The sequence below is a fragment of the Cicer arietinum genome, chromosome 1 (genome assembly GCF_000331145.2).
Source record: "Cicer arietinum cultivar CDC Frontier isolate Library 1 chromosome 1, Cicar.CDCFrontier_v2.0, whole genome shotgun sequence".
NCBI lineage: Eukaryota > Viridiplantae > Streptophyta > Magnoliopsida > Fabales > Fabaceae > Cicer > Cicer arietinum.
Window position 1 is genome coordinate 40,351,158 of NC_021160.2, and position 18,717 is coordinate 40,369,874.

The 18,717-nt window shown below is 30.8% G+C and overlaps 2 protein-coding genes and 1 non-coding gene across 3 annotated transcripts; 2 read left to right on the plus strand and 1 right to left on the minus strand.

Annotated features, from left to right (window-relative positions):
- The first annotated feature begins 4,017 nt into the window (after window positions 1–4,017).
- Window positions 4,018–4,090, plus strand: TRNAA-AGC (transfer RNA alanine (anticodon AGC)). Its single transcript has one exon. It is a non-coding gene; the product is annotated as a tRNA-Ala (tRNA).
- Window positions 4,091–6,337: 2,247 nt separating this feature from the next.
- LOC101506236 (ent-kaurene synthase-like 1) lies at window positions 6,338–12,592 on the plus strand. Its single transcript, XM_004488491.4, has 14 exons — window positions 6,338–6,489; window positions 7,295–7,347; window positions 7,438–7,723; window positions 7,989–8,169; window positions 8,506–8,723; window positions 8,815–8,935; window positions 9,396–9,493; window positions 9,586–9,809; window positions 9,903–10,015; window positions 10,082–10,180; window positions 10,647–10,862; window positions 10,972–11,113; window positions 11,643–11,888; window positions 12,165–12,592. Exons 1-14 carry the CDS (start codon window positions 6,438–6,440, stop codon window positions 12,489–12,491), a joined length of 2,376 nt encoding a protein of 791 aa, XP_004488548.1. The 5' UTR covers window positions 6,338–6,437; the 3' UTR covers window positions 12,492–12,592.
- A 2,348-nt stretch (window positions 12,593–14,940) lies between these two features.
- Window positions 14,941–18,060, minus strand: LOC101505924 (uncharacterized). Its single transcript, XM_004488490.4, has 2 exons — window positions 17,924–18,060; window positions 14,941–15,871 (listed from the first exon to the last, which is right to left on the minus strand). Exon 2 carries the CDS (start codon window positions 15,791–15,793, stop codon window positions 15,152–15,154), a length of 642 nt encoding a protein of 213 aa, XP_004488547.1. The 5' UTR covers window positions 15,794–15,871; window positions 17,924–18,060; the 3' UTR covers window positions 14,941–15,151.
- Window positions 18,061–18,717: the final 657 nt, after the last annotated feature.

Here is an 18,717-nt window from a genome sequence, read left to right on the forward strand (position 1 = left end):
TATAAACAATAAAAAATCAATGTAACAATATATAAATAATGTTTCCCAAGATAATATATAAACAATATATAAATAATATTTCTCATTTAGTTTCAAAAAAGTTATAAATAATATATAAAAGTATGTTTCGAAAGTTTGTAGGAATCCAAACTTTCGAATAGTATTTCGAAACTTTCCCAGAACCTTCGAAACTTTCCCTCAACTTCGAACATTTTCCAGGCCTTTCGAAAGTTTCCCTGGCCTTGCATTTCGAAGATTTCAAATTCAAGAAACTTTCGCAAGTTTCTTGTTTCGAAGATTTCAAAATATTCGAGGATTGCATTTCGAAGACTTCAAATTCAAGTAAACTTTCGAAAGTTTCTTGTGTTTTGAATCTTCCAAATCTTCGATGGATGCATTTCGAAAGTTTCAAAAAATTGCAAAGTTTCGAAAATGAACTTACTTTTGCGTTTCGAATCTTTCAGATTTCGAAGGTTGGGTTGAATCAGCTTGAGCCTGACCTTTTTATTAAACAGGCCAGACCAGGCCATAAGTAGGCCAGGCCATAGGCCCCTGTCGGACGGCCTAGCCTATTCCAATCCCTAGAGAGAGGCGGAAAAGAGAGACTGAGAGATGCGATGTCGGTTTCTCAAAACTCTAAAGGTTTGAAGATATTTTAGTAATTATCACTATTATTTTAATAATCTATCATTATTATTTGATTAAAGGCCCATTTTGGTCCCTAAGAAGTTCTTAAAGACCCATTTTAGTCCTTGAGAAAAATAAAAACACGTTTTAGTCCCTAAGAAAAATAAACCGAGCCAAATTAGTCCTTGTAAACCATAATTAGAAAATTGGATTTTTTTTGCTAACTTATCCGATGACTCATCAACTTGATTCTCCCACGTGTAATTTCTATTAAAAAAAAGGAAAATTAGTTCATTGACAATAATCAAAAATAGCTAATTAAGTCCTTGACAATAATTAAATGAACAATTTAATCTCTGCAACAAAAAACTCACAAAATTATAATATAATTTAAAAAACAACACCAATAATATCCAAATTAAACCACAACGGTATCCCTAATGATCCAAAATATAAGATATAAAAAAAGGTACCAACATGTACCAAAACCAAATATCTGTGTGTCCTCATGTACCAAAATAAAATATCCAAAAAAGTGCCCAAAACAAAAATATGTCTAAATCATAGTTGATAGTTGAAATGAAACATTTATATAGATAATGGTATCTTGATTCCGTGATTAGTTGCTTTCTTGACTCTATTCATCTTGGTAGGTCTCGGTTTTGCAGGTCCTTTCAAGGTCTTTTCATAATGTTCACTTTCTCCGCACTTTGGACAAGTCACTTTGTATCTCTATTATTTTAATAATCTATCATTATTATTTGAGTAAAGGCCCATTTTGGCCCCTGAGAAATTCTTAAAGACCCATTTTAGTCCTTGAGAAAAATAAAAGCACGTTGTAGTCCCTAAGAAAAATAAACCGAGCCAAACTAGTCCGTATGTGAACCACAATTATAAAATTGGATTTTTTTTGCTAACTTATCCGACGACTCATCAACTTGATTCTCTCACGTGTAATTTCGATTAAAAAAAGGACAATTAGGTCATTGATAATAATTAGAAATAGAAAATTAAATCCCTAATAATAATTAAATGAACAATTTAATCACTGCAACAAAAAACTCAATAAATTATAATATAATTTAAAAAACAACTCCAATAATATCCAAATATAACCACAACAGTATCCATAATGATTGAAAATCAATTATCTGTGTATCCAACATGTACCAAAACAAAATATATATGTACCAGCATGTACCAAAACAAAATTTCCAAAAAAAGTGCCCAAAACAAAAGTATGTGTGAATCATAGTTGATAATTGAAATGACACATCAATATAGGTGGTGGTATCTTGATTCCATGATTAATTGTTTTCTTGACTCTATTGATCTTGGTAGGTCTTTTTTTCGAGGTCCTTTCCAGGTTTTTTCATAATGTCCACTTTCTCCGCACTTTGGACAAGTCACTTTGTAACTCGTTTTGATTTTGTGTTGTTGACTGCCATATATATCTTTTGATACAGAGAATTTTCTCCTACGCTTATTTGGTCTCCCAATCAGTCTTTTTAGCTTTTGTGGTTTTGGTTTTGGGTGGTCAGTGATAACTCAATATTCTTGGCTGTTGACAAGTTGAATGTAGTGCTCATAAGTATCATTTAGTGCATCCATCGCCAACCACTTATGCACACGATTCTTGGACCTCTCATTCAAATATGCTAGAGCTGCAATGGCATGTTCACAAGGCATGCCTATCAGCTTCCACAAATGACATGTGCAAGTACATAATTTTATGTTGACTCCAACTGATGACTTGTGTTTGTGAAACTCAAATTGGCCCTCTTCACGTGTCCCAGTAGGTGTCCACTTATTTCTCTTTACCTTCAATTTGTCAATTCATTTTATTGAATCGGTGGTAGTATCCCCTTGCATATGGCTAAGACCCATTTATGGGATGACATAATCCTCATCAAATAAAACCTCAACTCTTTTAACATTTTTAAAATAAGTTTCTTTCTGTACTTGACAAACTTGTTGTTCCAGACTTCACACATGTTGTTGGTGATGTTATCCACCTTAGGACAATGACTGTAATAGGCCTTCACCCATGTTGTGGGGTCAATGTTGTTTAAGTAACTCCATATTTGTTCATTTAGTATTTTCAATCTCTCCAGGTGTGCTTTAAACTCTGGTTCAGTAGTGTTTTTTGAACATGAGTGAAGGCCTATAACGTATATATCTGTTTAGAATATGTTTAGATTTGTTCTTTATTATGATATGAGATTTCATACAAATGAAAAGATTTCTCCATACAAAATATATCATATATAATTCCTCTTTCGTAATACAAACAATAAAAACCTCATCATTATCGATGTCAGTTAGATAAAAATTAGGAAAAAAAATATGTTCCTAAAAAATTAACTTGTCAAACCGATGTCAATTAAGTCATTGTCTAAAGTATAAAGACGGAGAGAACCGTTAACTTGTACTTCTGAAGAGTGTCATCACTTTTCCGACTATGAAAGTTGTCAACCTTAGTATTTGCCATGCTTGTAACATCAAAACACCATCATATGTCCCGAATATGTAACTTGGTTGGTGAGCCAAGGGATGCAAAGGAATTATAAGAATGAGGATTCAAATTCAAACCCGGAGACTGACCTAAATAATAATAATAATAATAATAATAATAATAATAATAATAATAATAATAATAATAAAGAAAAGTGAACACGTGCAGGGAGGATACAAAATGTAGCGAAGAGGAAAATTTTCAAACTAAGTAAAATTAGTGTAGTGGAATTAATAATAAAGTAAAATAAAAAAAACTCCTTGTCTTTAATGTATGGGACAAACCGATTCTTGTACGTCCAACACAATAAAATTATTAATTTGACAAAAAGGTTAAAAAATTAAAACAAAAAGTTAAGATATCACATGAGTAGCTTTATCTAAATTATACACATAAATATATTTTACTATCCCCATATCATAATATTGCTTTCTAAAACTTGTTTACACCGGGATAAGATAATGGATTTTATCTAGACATTTACAAAGTTTATATAATTCTTTGACACATAAAAGTTATTTATATTATACAAAAAATTCAAATGGATTATTAAAAAAAAAAAAAAAAAAAGAATCCAATGGATCTACAACAGACTTTTGGTGTTTTCTTTGGACAAGTGAGTATAGAAATTAATTAATTAAAACTTACATTGCTGGCCTGCCTGCATACTTATTATGCAAAGGAGTGACTTATACTACAGATGTCCCAGCTAGGGCATGTGGAAGATTATTCTACAATTTATGATGTTCACTTGTGATAGTTAAATAAATATAAACATATTAGACACTTTATCAATAATAATATGGATATATTCAGTTTATTTTCGCATGCGTGTACTTTGATTAGTAATGGTTTACAAAGTCAATAGATATGAAGGGGATGTAGCTCAGATGGTAGAGCGCTCGCTTAGCATGCGAGAGGTACGGGGATCGATACCCCGCATCTCCATTTTATTAAAGTTTTTTTCGAACTTGTTATCTGTGAAAAAGATTCGAATACAAATAGTTTCTGGAAAGTAAGACTACTCCCTATAGCTATTTGTTTGTTTTGGACATTTCATGAAGATGACAAACCCTCACACTCCTCTATTCTTCTCATATTATAAATTGTTTCAATAAAAGTTTTCGTCCAATTTTATATATTATTATGCAATTTTACAATATTAATGAAGTGCTCACTCAATTTCGAAATGAATATTTTTTCATTGAAGGAAAATTTCATTCAATATAATAAGTTTTATTTTATTTTATTAAATATAATATTTATGACTTTATTTTAATTGTAGATTAAAGTTATGTGCATCATTATCAAATTATTATACATTCAGGATAATAATGATTAACACACGGTACTTAAGAATAATTTTATAAAGTTGTTGTACAAATTTATTCATTTATAGTTTATCTTCATTATGTGAAAATCTTTAATTTAAACGACTCTATTGAACAATGTAAAAGAAAACTTTAAAGTTGCAAATATTTGAGTTATTTTGATATATTTTTTGGTTATAGGAGAATGAGTCCATTTAATATGGATTTTAACCAAATTTTAAACTTCAACCTATTTCACAACATATAAGTATAATAATAGTATATTTAATTGTTACAACAATTGTTTTTCATCTGGTTGTGAAGCTAAAATCGTTTTTTTCTTTGCCTTTTAAAAATATTTTCTCTTAAAAATTCGAGAGTGAAAATATTAATAAAAATGATTACATGTAGATTAGAGTCAAACACTGACAGTTATAAATGTAATTTTTTTTTGACAAATAAAATGCAAAAAAGTTTAAAGTTGGAAAAATATTAACAATGTAAGAAGATAAATTTTAGATAAATTTTCAAATCCTAAATAAATTTTCATGCATAAAAATGGAGGAGAAGGAACCATTTTGGAGGATACATGCATGAACTGCAGCACAAGCTAATTTATTTAAACTATTATTTATTTATTTATTTATTATTCAGCTATTACAGCATATTGAATTGAAAATTCACATTTGAACTAAGTCCGTATTAACGACTCCAAATTTGTACATTTATATCATTTAATACTTTTTTTTATAGAAAGTGAAACTAATCCATATGAAAAATTCTTAAATCTTTATCTTAATATAATGTTATTAGAGATTAATGTTATTCCCTAACAACATTAATTTTTTTTCACATATACATCCTATTATATCACCCAAATAATATTAATTTCGAAAAGATATTCACATATATCTACATAGTGATGTATATACAAATTAGCAAAACATATGACTTTATTTTACATTAGCAAAACATACAAATTATATCTATATTATTATTCAAAAATTATTTATAATGTGATATAGTAACAATAATAATAAAATACAAACATAACTTATTTGTAAATTTAAAAGACAAAAAAAAAAAAAAATTAGCAAATATTTGATTATTTACCAAGAAATAAAATATTTTATTGTTTTCAGATACATTATAAATGGATTTTCTTTTTCTAAAATAAACTGCTTACTATATATATATATATATATAGGATAAAATAAATAATATCAATTATTCATGAACATATTAATAGTTTAAATCATTTATACATGTATAATAAATTATAAATTGAAATGTTCTTAAATTTTACATTTTACATCGATATAGATAAATTAAACATTATATCATTATGTGAATAAAGTAAATTAATTAATGTTTTTTTTAAGTGAATAAATTGATATTGATATTGTAAATATCAATAATTTATTATATACTATTCATTTTTGATTTATTTATCAACTAATACTATTCATTTTTCATCCACATTTTCTGCCTCAAGGTGTTTTTTCTCACCCTCTCCATCCCTATAGTCCCGACGCAAATCCATCAATATAAAAATATGATTATATTTCTTTTATTTTCAATATAATTGGTTGTAAAACAAGAAATTAAAATTTAAGCATACAAAAATTGATGTTATTGTGAATCACATCAATAGAAATCATATATAAAATAATGATTTTATTGTATTTGTGTTGACTAATTTTTGACACATCTTGTATTGGAATAAGCAATAATTTAATGAATTTTAACTTCTTTTATATATATATATATCCTTCTTACCCACATAAACTCTCATTTATGGGTATAAAAATTTAGTTAAATCTCAATTAAAAAAAAAGTAAAGACATGGTAGAATCTAGAAATACATTGAGAGAAAGAAAAAAAAACATATATGGAATTTAAAATAATAGCACTTGAAATTTGAAGTATAACTATTGATTCCATAGTGTCTCATTCTGCAGTGTTTACAACACAACACAACAACCATGTCTCTTTCACGTTTCATCACTCCTCTCTCTTGCATTTCTTCAACTTCAGGTCACTCTCTTCTCTTTTCTCTTTTACTTTTTCATTTCTTTTCAATTTTTGTTCTGTGCTAAAGAACCATGCAATTTTTTATTTTTAGAGGGAATCATTTTTGTTTTCTTTTTCTAACTTTTTTTTAATTTAAATTTTCGTTTTAAGAGTTTGGTGAAGTTCCTACATTGAACAATTACTGGGAAATTTTTTGTGTTTGCAGTGATAGCATCAACCTGAGTTGAATTACTGTTATATTTATCAGTTGGCTGGTTGATTTCTTGTTTATATTCAACAAAATTACATTGAAATTTTCAATTTTTGTTGTTTTCATAGTATTATATATGTCATCTAATATGTATAGGGGGCTTTTAGTATTATTGTTAATATGAGATAAGCTCTTAAGAGTCTAAGAGTCGAGTTCACCTAGACAGAATCAGTTTACCTAGAATCTTGAGTTTGACAACTTTGACTGAGTTAAGTTTGTATATTAGAAGAGTATTCTTAGGAGTGATGTTTAGGACCATAGTATTTAAACACAAGTTGTGGACTGTATATCTTAAGTTTGAATCATAATAAGAAGGTACTGCAGTCGCTCTGGAGTCGAAGACATAGGCACAATTCTCCAAACTACTTGATTAAATCTCGTGTATTCTTTGTTTTCATTTTTCGTATCTATTTTCTTTTGAATCGAGGTTGCTGTTCCAACAACATTGTATTCCTCTCAATTTTTATTTCAATGGTGGATTACCCCTTGTTCTATGTGCATATGAAACAATGCATATCTTTTTTTGTGCAAGGTCTGATAGTCTTTCTTTCGTAACAGATTCTTCTATGATTACATCAACTGAAAAGAAGAATAAGAACACTACAACTTTGGTATGACATCCATATTTTTGATGTTTTTTCTTAAATATGCTTTTTATATGAGAACTAGTAATGTAAGAAAATGAGTCTAATTGCTTGCAGTGCTTTGAAGACACTAAAGAAAGAGTCAAGAACATGTTCAACAAAGTTGAACTTTCAATTTCTTCATATGATACAGCTTTTGTGGCAATGATTCCTTCTTCAACATCGTCGCATGCCCCTCTTTTCCCTCAATGCTTAAATTGGTTGCTTGATAATCAACTCTTGGATGGCTCTTGGGGTCTTCCAGGTCGCCATCCATTATTGACGAATGACGCTCTCTTATCTACCTTAGCTTGTATCCTCGCATTAAAGCAATGGGGTATTGGTGAAGATAAGATGAATAAGGGTGCTTTACTCTTCTCCCACCTATCACTCTTGAAATTGTTATATGCTATACATTGTATCTATTGCTACTTGGCATTGAAAATCTTTTCTAAATCCGTCAATTGGTATCAGCGCCAGAAGTCTGAGTTTATAATATTTAAAACTTAAAATTACAATTTGTTCTCCGATAAATTAAATATAAAATATGTACTGTGTCAATTTATTCTTCTCCGTGCTATCGCTTTCTCTAATGGAATAGAAATGAGTTTTCATGATATCTTTTGCAGGACTTGAATTTATTGAGTCAAACTTTACTTCAATCAATGATGACAAGCAACACCATCCCATTGGATTTCATATACTTTTTCCTTCTTTGATTGAATATGCACAAACTTTGGGCATTAGTCTTCCAATTAGATCTACAAGCTTGGAAGCAATGATCCAGAGGAGAGACAATGAGCTCCAAAGGTAGAATTTTTGTTTTCTCTTGTATATCTTTCAAGATTTTTTCATAATCCTTTAATAACTTCCAGATGGTAAGAATTTTAATAGAGAGTGATTTTTTTCATTTTGCCTACATTCTCGTAAAGTAGTTGGGTTTAAGTAGTTTATGAACTTCAGTTAAGGTTGAATAGATCATGAACACCCGAGTTTGAATCCTGGTTGAAATTATCTTGACCAGACTTTATTTACCTCTCGGCCGAACTCCGGATTACAAGGGCCCATTTTTCCTAGGAGACGGAGGGTTAAAACTAAAAAACAAGCTCTAAACTATCTATTTCTGGTGAATTTGTCTTAATATAGAGGCTTTCAAAGTAATTCAGAAGGGTGGAGAGAATATCTAGCATATTTGTCAGAAGGAATGTTGAAGTCTCTCGACTCGAATACAATCATGAAGTATCAAAGAAAGAATGGATCTTTGTTTAATTCACCTGCTACAACAGCCGCTGTTTTTCAGCACTTAAAGAATGCTGATTGTCTTAGTTATCTCCAATCCGTATTAGAAAAGTTTGGGAATGCCGGTACGTTTTCAGACTCATGTTTCGCGAAATTTATTTTAGTTACTAATCTTTTGTGCATTAATTGAACTTACTTTCTTTAAAAAAAGTTCAGTTCCAACGGTTTATCCTCTGGATATATATGCTCGTCTCTATATGATTGATAGTCTTGAAAGGATGGGCATTAATCATCATTTCAAAGAGGAAATTCGAAGTGTATTGGATGAAACATACAGGTAATAATACATTTGAAATGCATGCACATGTTAAGGTAAAATACTATGTCAGTAACTATAGAAGTAGGAAATAATTTATATATGTGATAAAATTATCGAGATACCATTCTATATAAAGTATTCAATACTAACATTATATTGGTCCAAATGGAATCAAACTTTGATCCCTTAAGAAAAGGATCGGGTTCGAGCCTTTTTGGATGAAAATTATGTGGTTGGGTGAGGAGACTGGGCTCACTAAAAGTGGTCAGCCAGATTCCTCAGCAGAGATTAGTGGTTGGCAAAACTGATGGATACTTCGCACCAATAACATGGTTACCAAAAAATATAAATATTCAGTAGCCTTTGATAGTAAGTTTGAAGTCTTCAAATAGAAGAGACTCAAAGATTTGTGCATGTATAGAAACTTTTCATTTTCATCAATTGGATCTAACCACAAATTTAATTTGTGAAAAAACAGGTATTGGCTACAAGGAGAGGAAAATATATTTTTAGACCCAACAACCTGTGCAATGGCATTTCGATTGTTGCGTCTCAATGGCTACGATGTATCTTCAGGTTGGATCATTTGTAACATTTAAGTAGTTTAGAATTTCTGTTTTTCAGATAAAGGAAAACCAAAGAAACTGATGTGTATGTGGTTTTTGCAGATCCATTTTATCAATATTCAGAAGATAAATTTTCAAATTCCTTGAAAGGGTACTTGAAGGATGTTAGTGCTGTTTTAGAGTTATATAGAGCTTCACAGTTCATTATACATCCAGATGAATCCATTTTGGTAAAACAACGTTCTTGGACAAGACGTCTTCTGAAGCAGGATTCTTCCCCTTATCAACTGTACGCCGATAAACTTCGTATTTATGTTGATAATGAGGTAATTTATCGTATCAAACTTTCATTCAATTTAACTATATATTTATACATTGTTACAATCTATCTTGAAAACTGCAATGTTTTTGCACCATAGGTCAACGATATTCTTAACTTTCCGCATCATGCAAATTTGGAGCGTTTGTTAAACAGGAGATCAGTTGAGCATTACAATGCAGACGAAACAAGGATTTTGAAAACATCATACAGGTAATTGTTAGTTTTTACATTCCTCTATTTTTTGTGGTCAAATTCTTGATTGTTAGTATGGTCCAGATCTTGCAATCTTGCAAACCAAGAAATTCTGAAGCTAGCAGTAGAAGACTTCAATCTCTGCCAATCAATACACAATAAAGAGTTGAAACAACTTGCAAGGTATATCTTTCTTTTGACTCTTTTTAAAATTTCAAAGATGTATGTATTGCTAAAGATCAATATAGAAAAATCAAAATTGTAGCTGAAGGATCTGTAATCGATAACATAACCAATTTTATGTGTATCATGTATTTTTTCTGGCCTGAAATCATTCAAGGATCTGGGTTCCATTGTTTATGCTACTTATTTTTGTTAAGTAGTGGTTATAGCAGTGCTATAGCATAGCGGAATTTGAACAAATCAATATTGTTCCGCAATACGCTAGTTAGTTCAAAATGTTGTCAAGTAACGACTATAGCACTGTTGTGTAGCGGAATTTGAACAAACCACTATTTTCTATGATCTGCAATTGACAACACTAATGCTACTACATATGCTTTGCTTTCTAGAAAATTTATCAAAATATGTATGCAAAAGGATCGTATATTTACTCAAGCTAGATATAACTGTTCTCTATCATATGAAGGTGGATTGTCACAAGCAGACTTGACAAACTAGAATTTGCGAGGCAGAAACTGGCATACTGTTATTTCTCCAGTGCAGCTACTCTTTTTTCCCCTGAACTTTCTGATGCTCGCATATCTTGGGCAAAAAATGGGGTGTTGACAACAGTTGTTGATGATTTCTTTGATGTCGGGAGTTCTGAAGAAGAGCAAGTGAACCTTATTCAACTAGTTGAGAAGTATATTCCTATTTCTTAGTTAAATCTGTTCCATCTCTTGTTTTCCTTTTGATTTTTCTTTCTACAAATTTTCGGCACAAATATTAATTTTGAGGAAATGGAAATGCAGGTGGGATGTAGACGTCGATACTGTTTGTTGTTCGGAGGCAGTTAAGATAATATTTTCTGCAGTTCGTAGCACAATTTGTGAGATTGGAGAGAAATCTGTCGAGCGGCAAGGACGCAATGTGAAAGACAATGTTATCAAGATTGTGAGATGTTTCTTCATCTTTCTGCTTACATTTTTCTACTAATGTTATTTTCCTTAAAGAAATGTTATGGCACCTTTGGGGGTCTAGCACAAGTGGTTGGTGCTCAGTGTATGAGTGTTGTAAATCCTGTACCGAGTTCGATTCTTACTAATTAACAAAACAAAGAAATGTTAAAGAAAAGGTTTTCAGTTTTCACTTCAAATTAGAAAAGTGTTATCTTGGTTTTACTCTATTTCCTGATTTCAAAGTTTTGTATAGGAAAAATTGAAATGATCTTTTATTACTTTCACATTTTCTTGTACAACTCTTTGAAATAAAAAATGCAAAATTAAAACTAGCTGATGTTTTGTGATTAGAATTAAAAACAGAAAACCTTTTCTCAAAACAAACAGGATTTAAGTTTGACACTTACCTTCTAAACTTACTTGCATGACATGAAAATATACATTGTAATGTTGTATCATAAATGCATAATGGAGTTTTCCCATTTATGATTTTTCTTAATGGATTGACTTTGTTTGCTTTGCAGTGGTTAAATTTGATGAAGTCTATGTACACAGAAGCTGAGTGGTTGAGAACTAAAACCATCCCAACAATTGATGACTATATGCAAAATGCATATGTATCATTTGCCTTAGGACCAATTGTTCTTCCAGCACTCTATCTTGTTGAACCTAAACTTTCGGATGATGTTGCTGAAAATCAGGAATTGGATTGTCTCTTCAAGACCATGAGCACTTGCGGACGTCTTCTCAATGATATTCACAGTTTTAAGGTATAAAGTCCATTCATGCTCCGTGATTCTCTGTTGACTAAATTATACTTTTTGTCTCTTAAGTTAATTTTAGATTTCATTTGGATGCCTTAAGTTTTTTTGGTTTTATTTTGGCCCCTTACATTATTTATAGATTTAAGAGACCAAAGTAAAACTAAAAACACATAAGAAACCAGAGTGAAACCTAAAATAACTTATAACTTAAGGAAACAAAAGTGTAATATAGCCTTCTCTATTTGGTTGAGGTGACTTATTTTTGTCTCTCCTGTCCTGTAGAGAGAATCTGAGGAAGGGAAACTGAATGCAGTGAGTTTGCATATGGTTCATGGTAATGGAGTTGTTACTGCCGAAGACGCCGTCAATAAGATGAAGGGTGTTATTGAGGATAAGAGAAGAGAGCTCTTGAGATTAGTTTTGCAGGAAAAAGGAAGCTTAGTTCCAAGAGACTGCAAGGATTTGTTTTGGAAAATGATGAAAGTGTTGAACCTATTTTATATTAAGGATGATGGATTTACTTCAAATGAGATGCACTCTACTGTTAATGCAGTAATTAAAGAACCAATCATTCTTAATGATTTGTTAGTAGATTCTAAGCAACACTAGTGGTGTGATGCCCTAATTCAAATAGTAAAAGATCTGACAAATTAGAGCTTCAACTGTTTTTGGAAGAGAAATAAAATAAAAGTGAAGGCTCTTCATTTTTATGTGTTTGGTTTCATGATAGAAATTGGTCCATTTGTTTTAGATTTTGATAGAATTTGTTTTGAAGAGTTCTTTCTCATACTATATGAATTTTAGTGTTTCTCATATTTATAAGAAAAAAACATCACTTGTGCAATTAAGCTTGACTCTTTTAGAACAAGCATACATGGTTTGATATATCATATGGTGGGAATCTATTCCTAAATACATTAAGGAAAATTTTAACTGTAATAGGTTTGATTTTCTTAACCAATTTTAACATAATATAAAGTATAAATACTGATACAGACTTCACTAAAAATAATTTAAAAGAATAAATTAATAAAATATAATATAGGTATTGTGTTGGTTTTGAACACTAATAAGTGTTAAACATCAAACCATGCATTCAATGTGGCCTTGTGCTTATTATTTTTTCTTAAAAGAATTATGAAGAATTTATTTTACAAACAATTGATTTGTGTTTGATAATGACACAAAAGATTGATTTTGGTGGATAATAAAAGTACTTTTAACGTGTATATATAAAGAACTTTGTGGGTTTTAACATAAAAGTTTCCATCATATTCTATTTTCCACCCAATACTCAAGTTTATGCACTGTAATATTTCCATCCACGCACAAAAAAAGAAACATTTAATTCTTTTAACCTTTTTTATGCTGTCCAAAATCTTAACCAAGCAATCACGTTTAGTAGATTTTGTATAAATTGCTTTAACATTAGATCAAACTGGAATGTAACAACCTTCAAACATAAATACTTTATGTCAAACAAATTTTAACCAAATCAATTTTACAAAAAATATTTGGTTTTGTACTGGCGAATATTGGCTATCAATAACTTCATTTTATAAAACTAATTTTGATTCAAAATGGGTTCCACGACTAAGAATTGGTTGAATAGGTTTGTAAATTTATAGTTAGTCAAACCATGTTTCACCGTTGTACATTGATTAGAAACAGATCAAAATCACATTTATTAAATGCTTACGTTATGTATGCACTTCTTCGAATCCACGACAATGATATTATTTTCAGGTAGTTTATTATTTCTAGTGCTTTGGTACTAAGCTTTTTAACATCCTCTAGTTCACAATTAAGAAGCTTATGACGATCTTATTAAAGATTCCAACATTCTATCCAATGAGTTAGTTTAAAGTGTTTGCAAAAGAAATGCATACAACTTGGAAAAGAATTTGAACATAAATATTTAGATAAATGTGAAACTCATTTAGAAGGGTGAAAGGCTTAAAAGATGAAAGTAGTCAAATGACTGTTGAAGCTAGCCAACCAAAGATAGTTGATGAGTACAATCTAAAGAAGCTGTTAAACTTCCATTGATAGTTGATGAGCTCACTAATGATCTTGCCAATAAGAAACACTGAAAATCTTAACAAACTGTTCAATGTCCAAAGACATCAACCAAAACAAAGATGTGATGCGACAAAGGTAGGAAAAGCAGGGGATTCTGTGATGATGTTGCTTCGAATTGTTAGCAGAAGGTGCAGTTTTGGTTGCGAAGTGTGCAGCCAAATCATTCGATGAAAATGGCGTAGTTGTATGATCCCAAATTACAACCAGGCCGTGCAGTTCGAAGAATTAGAATCATGCAGTTCGATCTCGATAAGCTTTGAGAGGCAAGCATCGAAGACAACACGCCAAGTACACAATCATAAAAAGAAACTATATTGGTGCCACAGCGTCTTTCAGAACATATCTCAGATGTTGTTGCTTATATAAACTCAAACGTATTGATTCTTCAATGGTGCATCCAGTTTCAAAGTTTCTGAAATCTGCAGGAACCAAATAAGCAGATGCAAGATTTACCCTTGGAAATGGATGTTGAATAAGAGGAGCAAAATTTACTGAACTAAATTAATTGCAAAGCAAAGCAGATTCAAAATTTAAAATGGAAAGAGATTCAAAAACTTTAACAAGGTGAACTGCAAAACAGCTTTGGTTGTCTATTTAGCAAATCTCTATTTAATTGTAATAGATTAACAGCTTTCATTTTGTTATCTCTTCATGTTCAAATGCATCAACTAAAGTATAGACTATAGAGTATATTATACAAAGTTATACAATACATAAACTATTTACAGTGTCCTATAAAACAGTTCTCAACTAAGTATAGATTTGTTAGAAAAAGGGCAACCCTATTCAGAAATTAATGTTTATTTTGTTGGTTGATGCTTTTCATGTAAGGTCCAACTAGTAAGGTTCACTGGTTAAAATACTTTAAGCATCCTTAGATAGCAAGCACACCAAAATTCAATTGGTAAAGAAAGAAGTCCAGAAAACACTTATTTGCTTGTGGAAAGTAGTACCACTGAAATTGTACGCAAATTAATATCAGAAGTATCAGTACCTTTATCTTTTATTCCATCTGGAGGGAAATACAGGACATTGTTTAATAGAAGCAACAAATTGAGCAAATCTTAGAAGGCAACACTACAAAAATTTCCATCAGCCAACAATACAAAAATTTACTAAATTTCAGATAGTTTCTAAATTTTTTGAATTTTGGAAGAAACATCTCTCCAAGAAACAGATACATTACTTCACTCCATAACTACATTTGCACCAAGTGCTTTCAGTTTCTCTATTATTTGTTCTCCTTCTTCCTTTGAAACACCTTTCCTTATAATGGAAGGTGTTTTTTCCACTATATCCTTTGCCTCCTTCAAACCTAGATCAGTAAAGCCGCGAACCTCCTTGATGACTTTAATTTTGGAAGCTGCTTCGTAGGACAAGAGTTTCAATTCAAATACGGTTTTTTCTGGTTTTTGTTCCTCCTTGGGTGCTGCTGAGGCTTTTGATGCCATTACGGCCAAACTTGCAGTCCCCGGTTTCATAAATCCAACATTAGGCAACTCCTTTATACCCATTTTCTTCATCAGAATGAGACCCAATTCTGCAGCTTCAGCTAGCGTTAGAGATGCCACTTCATCAACGAGCTTGAAAACTCTCTCAGATGGAGGGCCACGATTCTCAGCGGGGTCAAATGTTGCTGGATCAAAATCAGCTGGGAGACTTCTTTGATCGATTTCCACTTCCTCTTCCTCTTCTTTTCTTGCAGCTTGGCCAAGGTTTCTTGAAAATACATTTAATTTCCTAGCATTTAGTTCTACTACGCTTGCATAAAGAGGTTGCCTATGCAAACCATTTGGTAAACAATGCCTTATTCTCGAAAGCAAGCTCATTCTTGGCTGGTAAAGTTCTATCAAAATAGCAAATCAGCTCATTCTACGTACGTTGTCAACTCTATTCCGGTGAATATCCTGCAAGCAGAATGCAACAGACCATTTTGCTTAAATACTAGTATTATTCAAAGCTTATTGAAATATCGTTTCTCTTATATGGATTGCATTGTACAAGTGTATTCATATATTTATACTGTTTTGGAGTAAAATTACAAATCTTAAAAGAAAAATAGATCCAATACCGTTCATATTCTTAGGTTATGGATGATTTCATAGAACTACCACAAACCCAGCCCCCATCAAGGGTGGATATTTGGGGATCAGGGAAAACTAGCAAACCTCGATTTCTGCCCTCTACTCCACAGTGATTTTTGTTTAATTCTCAAATGCATTGTTACACTTGTATTTCTTAAAACAAATGACAAGCATATACTAACTCAATCAATCAATACATACATATAGACACTAAGAACCTTAAGAAAATCAAATCATATTTCAAGTACAAATAAGCAAATTATTAGAAAAATAAGAACAAAATAAACTTCATTTCATATATAATATAATGAGAGCAAGCATCTAAGACCCATCAAGTTAATAAGTGTTGCATCAAATGGTGCTTTACAAAAATGTTTGTGATTAGCTCACTGTCTATATTGTAAACAACGGTATAGTTGATAACACGACTTGAAAACTAGTGAAAAGAAATACACATGGTGGTAATATCATTTTTGGCAATACGCTAGATGTCATTATGTAAAAACAAAACAATTTAAATTCAACAGTTGATGAATGCCTAGTTCAGTTATTAGTTTTGGGAAGTATAAATCATTCATCATACAAAAGAAAGAGCTAGCACAGGAACAGAAACACACAAGAGAAAGATCAGAAGTTAGTTCAAAAAAAGAAAGCGCTCACTTCTGTAGTATGTGTGCAACTGGGTTACTAGACAAGAAGATGAATAAGCCATAATTAACTGTATTATTGACCATGTCATTTTCCCAACCTGATAAGGAGTCTAACAAAAAGAATAATTGGAATGTTGTCATTTTCAAGGACAATATGGCGAAAGAACAAGTTTGATTCAAATCCTACTAACTTTAAATTCTATTATCAAATGTTATTACTTAACTTTCACAAATAAAAAGGTGCTGTGTCGAGGTGTCATTACAAAAATCCTAACAAGTTTTTTCACATGTGTTAAACTTTTCATTTTTTTTAATTGTTGTATTCCTTTTTACTAGTTAAATTTTTTATCAGCTGTGACAAAAATGCAATGATGTTAAATTGAGTTTAACTGACCCAATTGGACATTTTGATGTACTGATCCAAACAAGACAGTCACAATGAAAAAGAAAAGGCAGAGTATGAAATCTACAAGTTGAGAAATGAAGATTGCCATAATTTCGCAAAAATCATTTTGATTATTATTCTTCTGGTAAAGAAAATCTTATAATAACAATAATAATACTATATTTTCAACTCAAAACATAAGCTAATAACAAAAAATTATTTGCCCAAAGTAGGTAACTCAGTTGTTGAGCTAAGGAAAACTGAAAGAGTTTTACTTAGAAGGTCCGTTTCGGATCCTATAAACTTTAGAGGCCGTTTACTTTGTGAAATTTTTTGTGTGTTTTCATTTCTTAAAATTTGTGTTAATAGAAAATGCTTAACATTTTCCTCAAATTAAATAGAAAATGCTCCTTAGATAGCCAATAACTTACTAACATTTTCCTATAAAAATAAAACAAGCTTCATAATAGAGGAACCCTACTCTCAACTCTTGACTAAAAGTAAAAGAGTATTTTCTTGCTCCCATACAATTGAACTTAACCAAATATTTTCCCACCAAGACAAATTAAAATAACTAAAATTCAATCAAATAAATCAAATCAAATCAAATTCTATCTTAATTTGAAAAAAAAAAAATCCCTTACTAGAAATGAAGTATAAAAACATCAATATATAACCCTGTAAGATCATAAATGTTTCATTTTGCCAATGATAAAAAGTTGCAAATAGATAACATTGATTCCTATGTTTTCAATAGCGCCACGCAATAGTGGAATGGAATCTTAACGCGCATTACAGGAGAGGCGAAGTGAAATTCCGAAAATGTAAAAGAAGGAAAACCTGGACAGACGACTTAAGGACTGTTTCCGGCGGGAGATGGAAAACTCCGGCTGCGTTTTCCGGTCAGTTGAATTCAGTTCAGTGTGATTCCAAAGTTTTTGACGGAGCTGGTGAGTTTTTTTTTTTGTTTTGTTTTAGGGTTTCAATTAATTGTTAAAAAAAATGTTTTTTTTTTTTTTTTTCATTTTCTGAATGATGGGCTTCTCCAAGATGGAAGTGGATTGGGCTCAAGCATAAAAGTAAAAGGAGAGAATTTTAACCTCTACCCCTCATTTTTCCGTGTACCCCCAAAAGCTAAAAGAAAAGACAAAATACCTTCATAAATATTAAAAGTTACCATTTTTTACCATTTCATTATTTGAATATTCTGAAATACAAATGTGTAAAAAAAAATTTCATTTTTATGGAAAACTTTTTTCAAGTTTTTTGGTACACAACTTAACTCCGGAAAACTTAAAAAAATAATTTCGGTACAGAACATCATTTTTTAAAATCTTTTTTGAAGTTTTTCTGAACTACCGAAAAACTTATTTCAATATTTGCAAAAAATATACAATATCGAAAAACTTAAATTGACATTTTTGGAAGCTACTGAAAAATTTCATCCCACAACTTTTTCAATAGTTGTTTGTATTTTTCTTTTTTTGTATTTTTGTGTGTATTTTTTTAAATTAATTTTTATTCCAGTACTATTTATTTAATTCATGTTAAAAAAATAGTGTGTACTAGAAATCTTGCTAAGAAGTTTTTCAATAACCCTGTACTGGAAAACTTTTTTAACCTTAATTCATGTT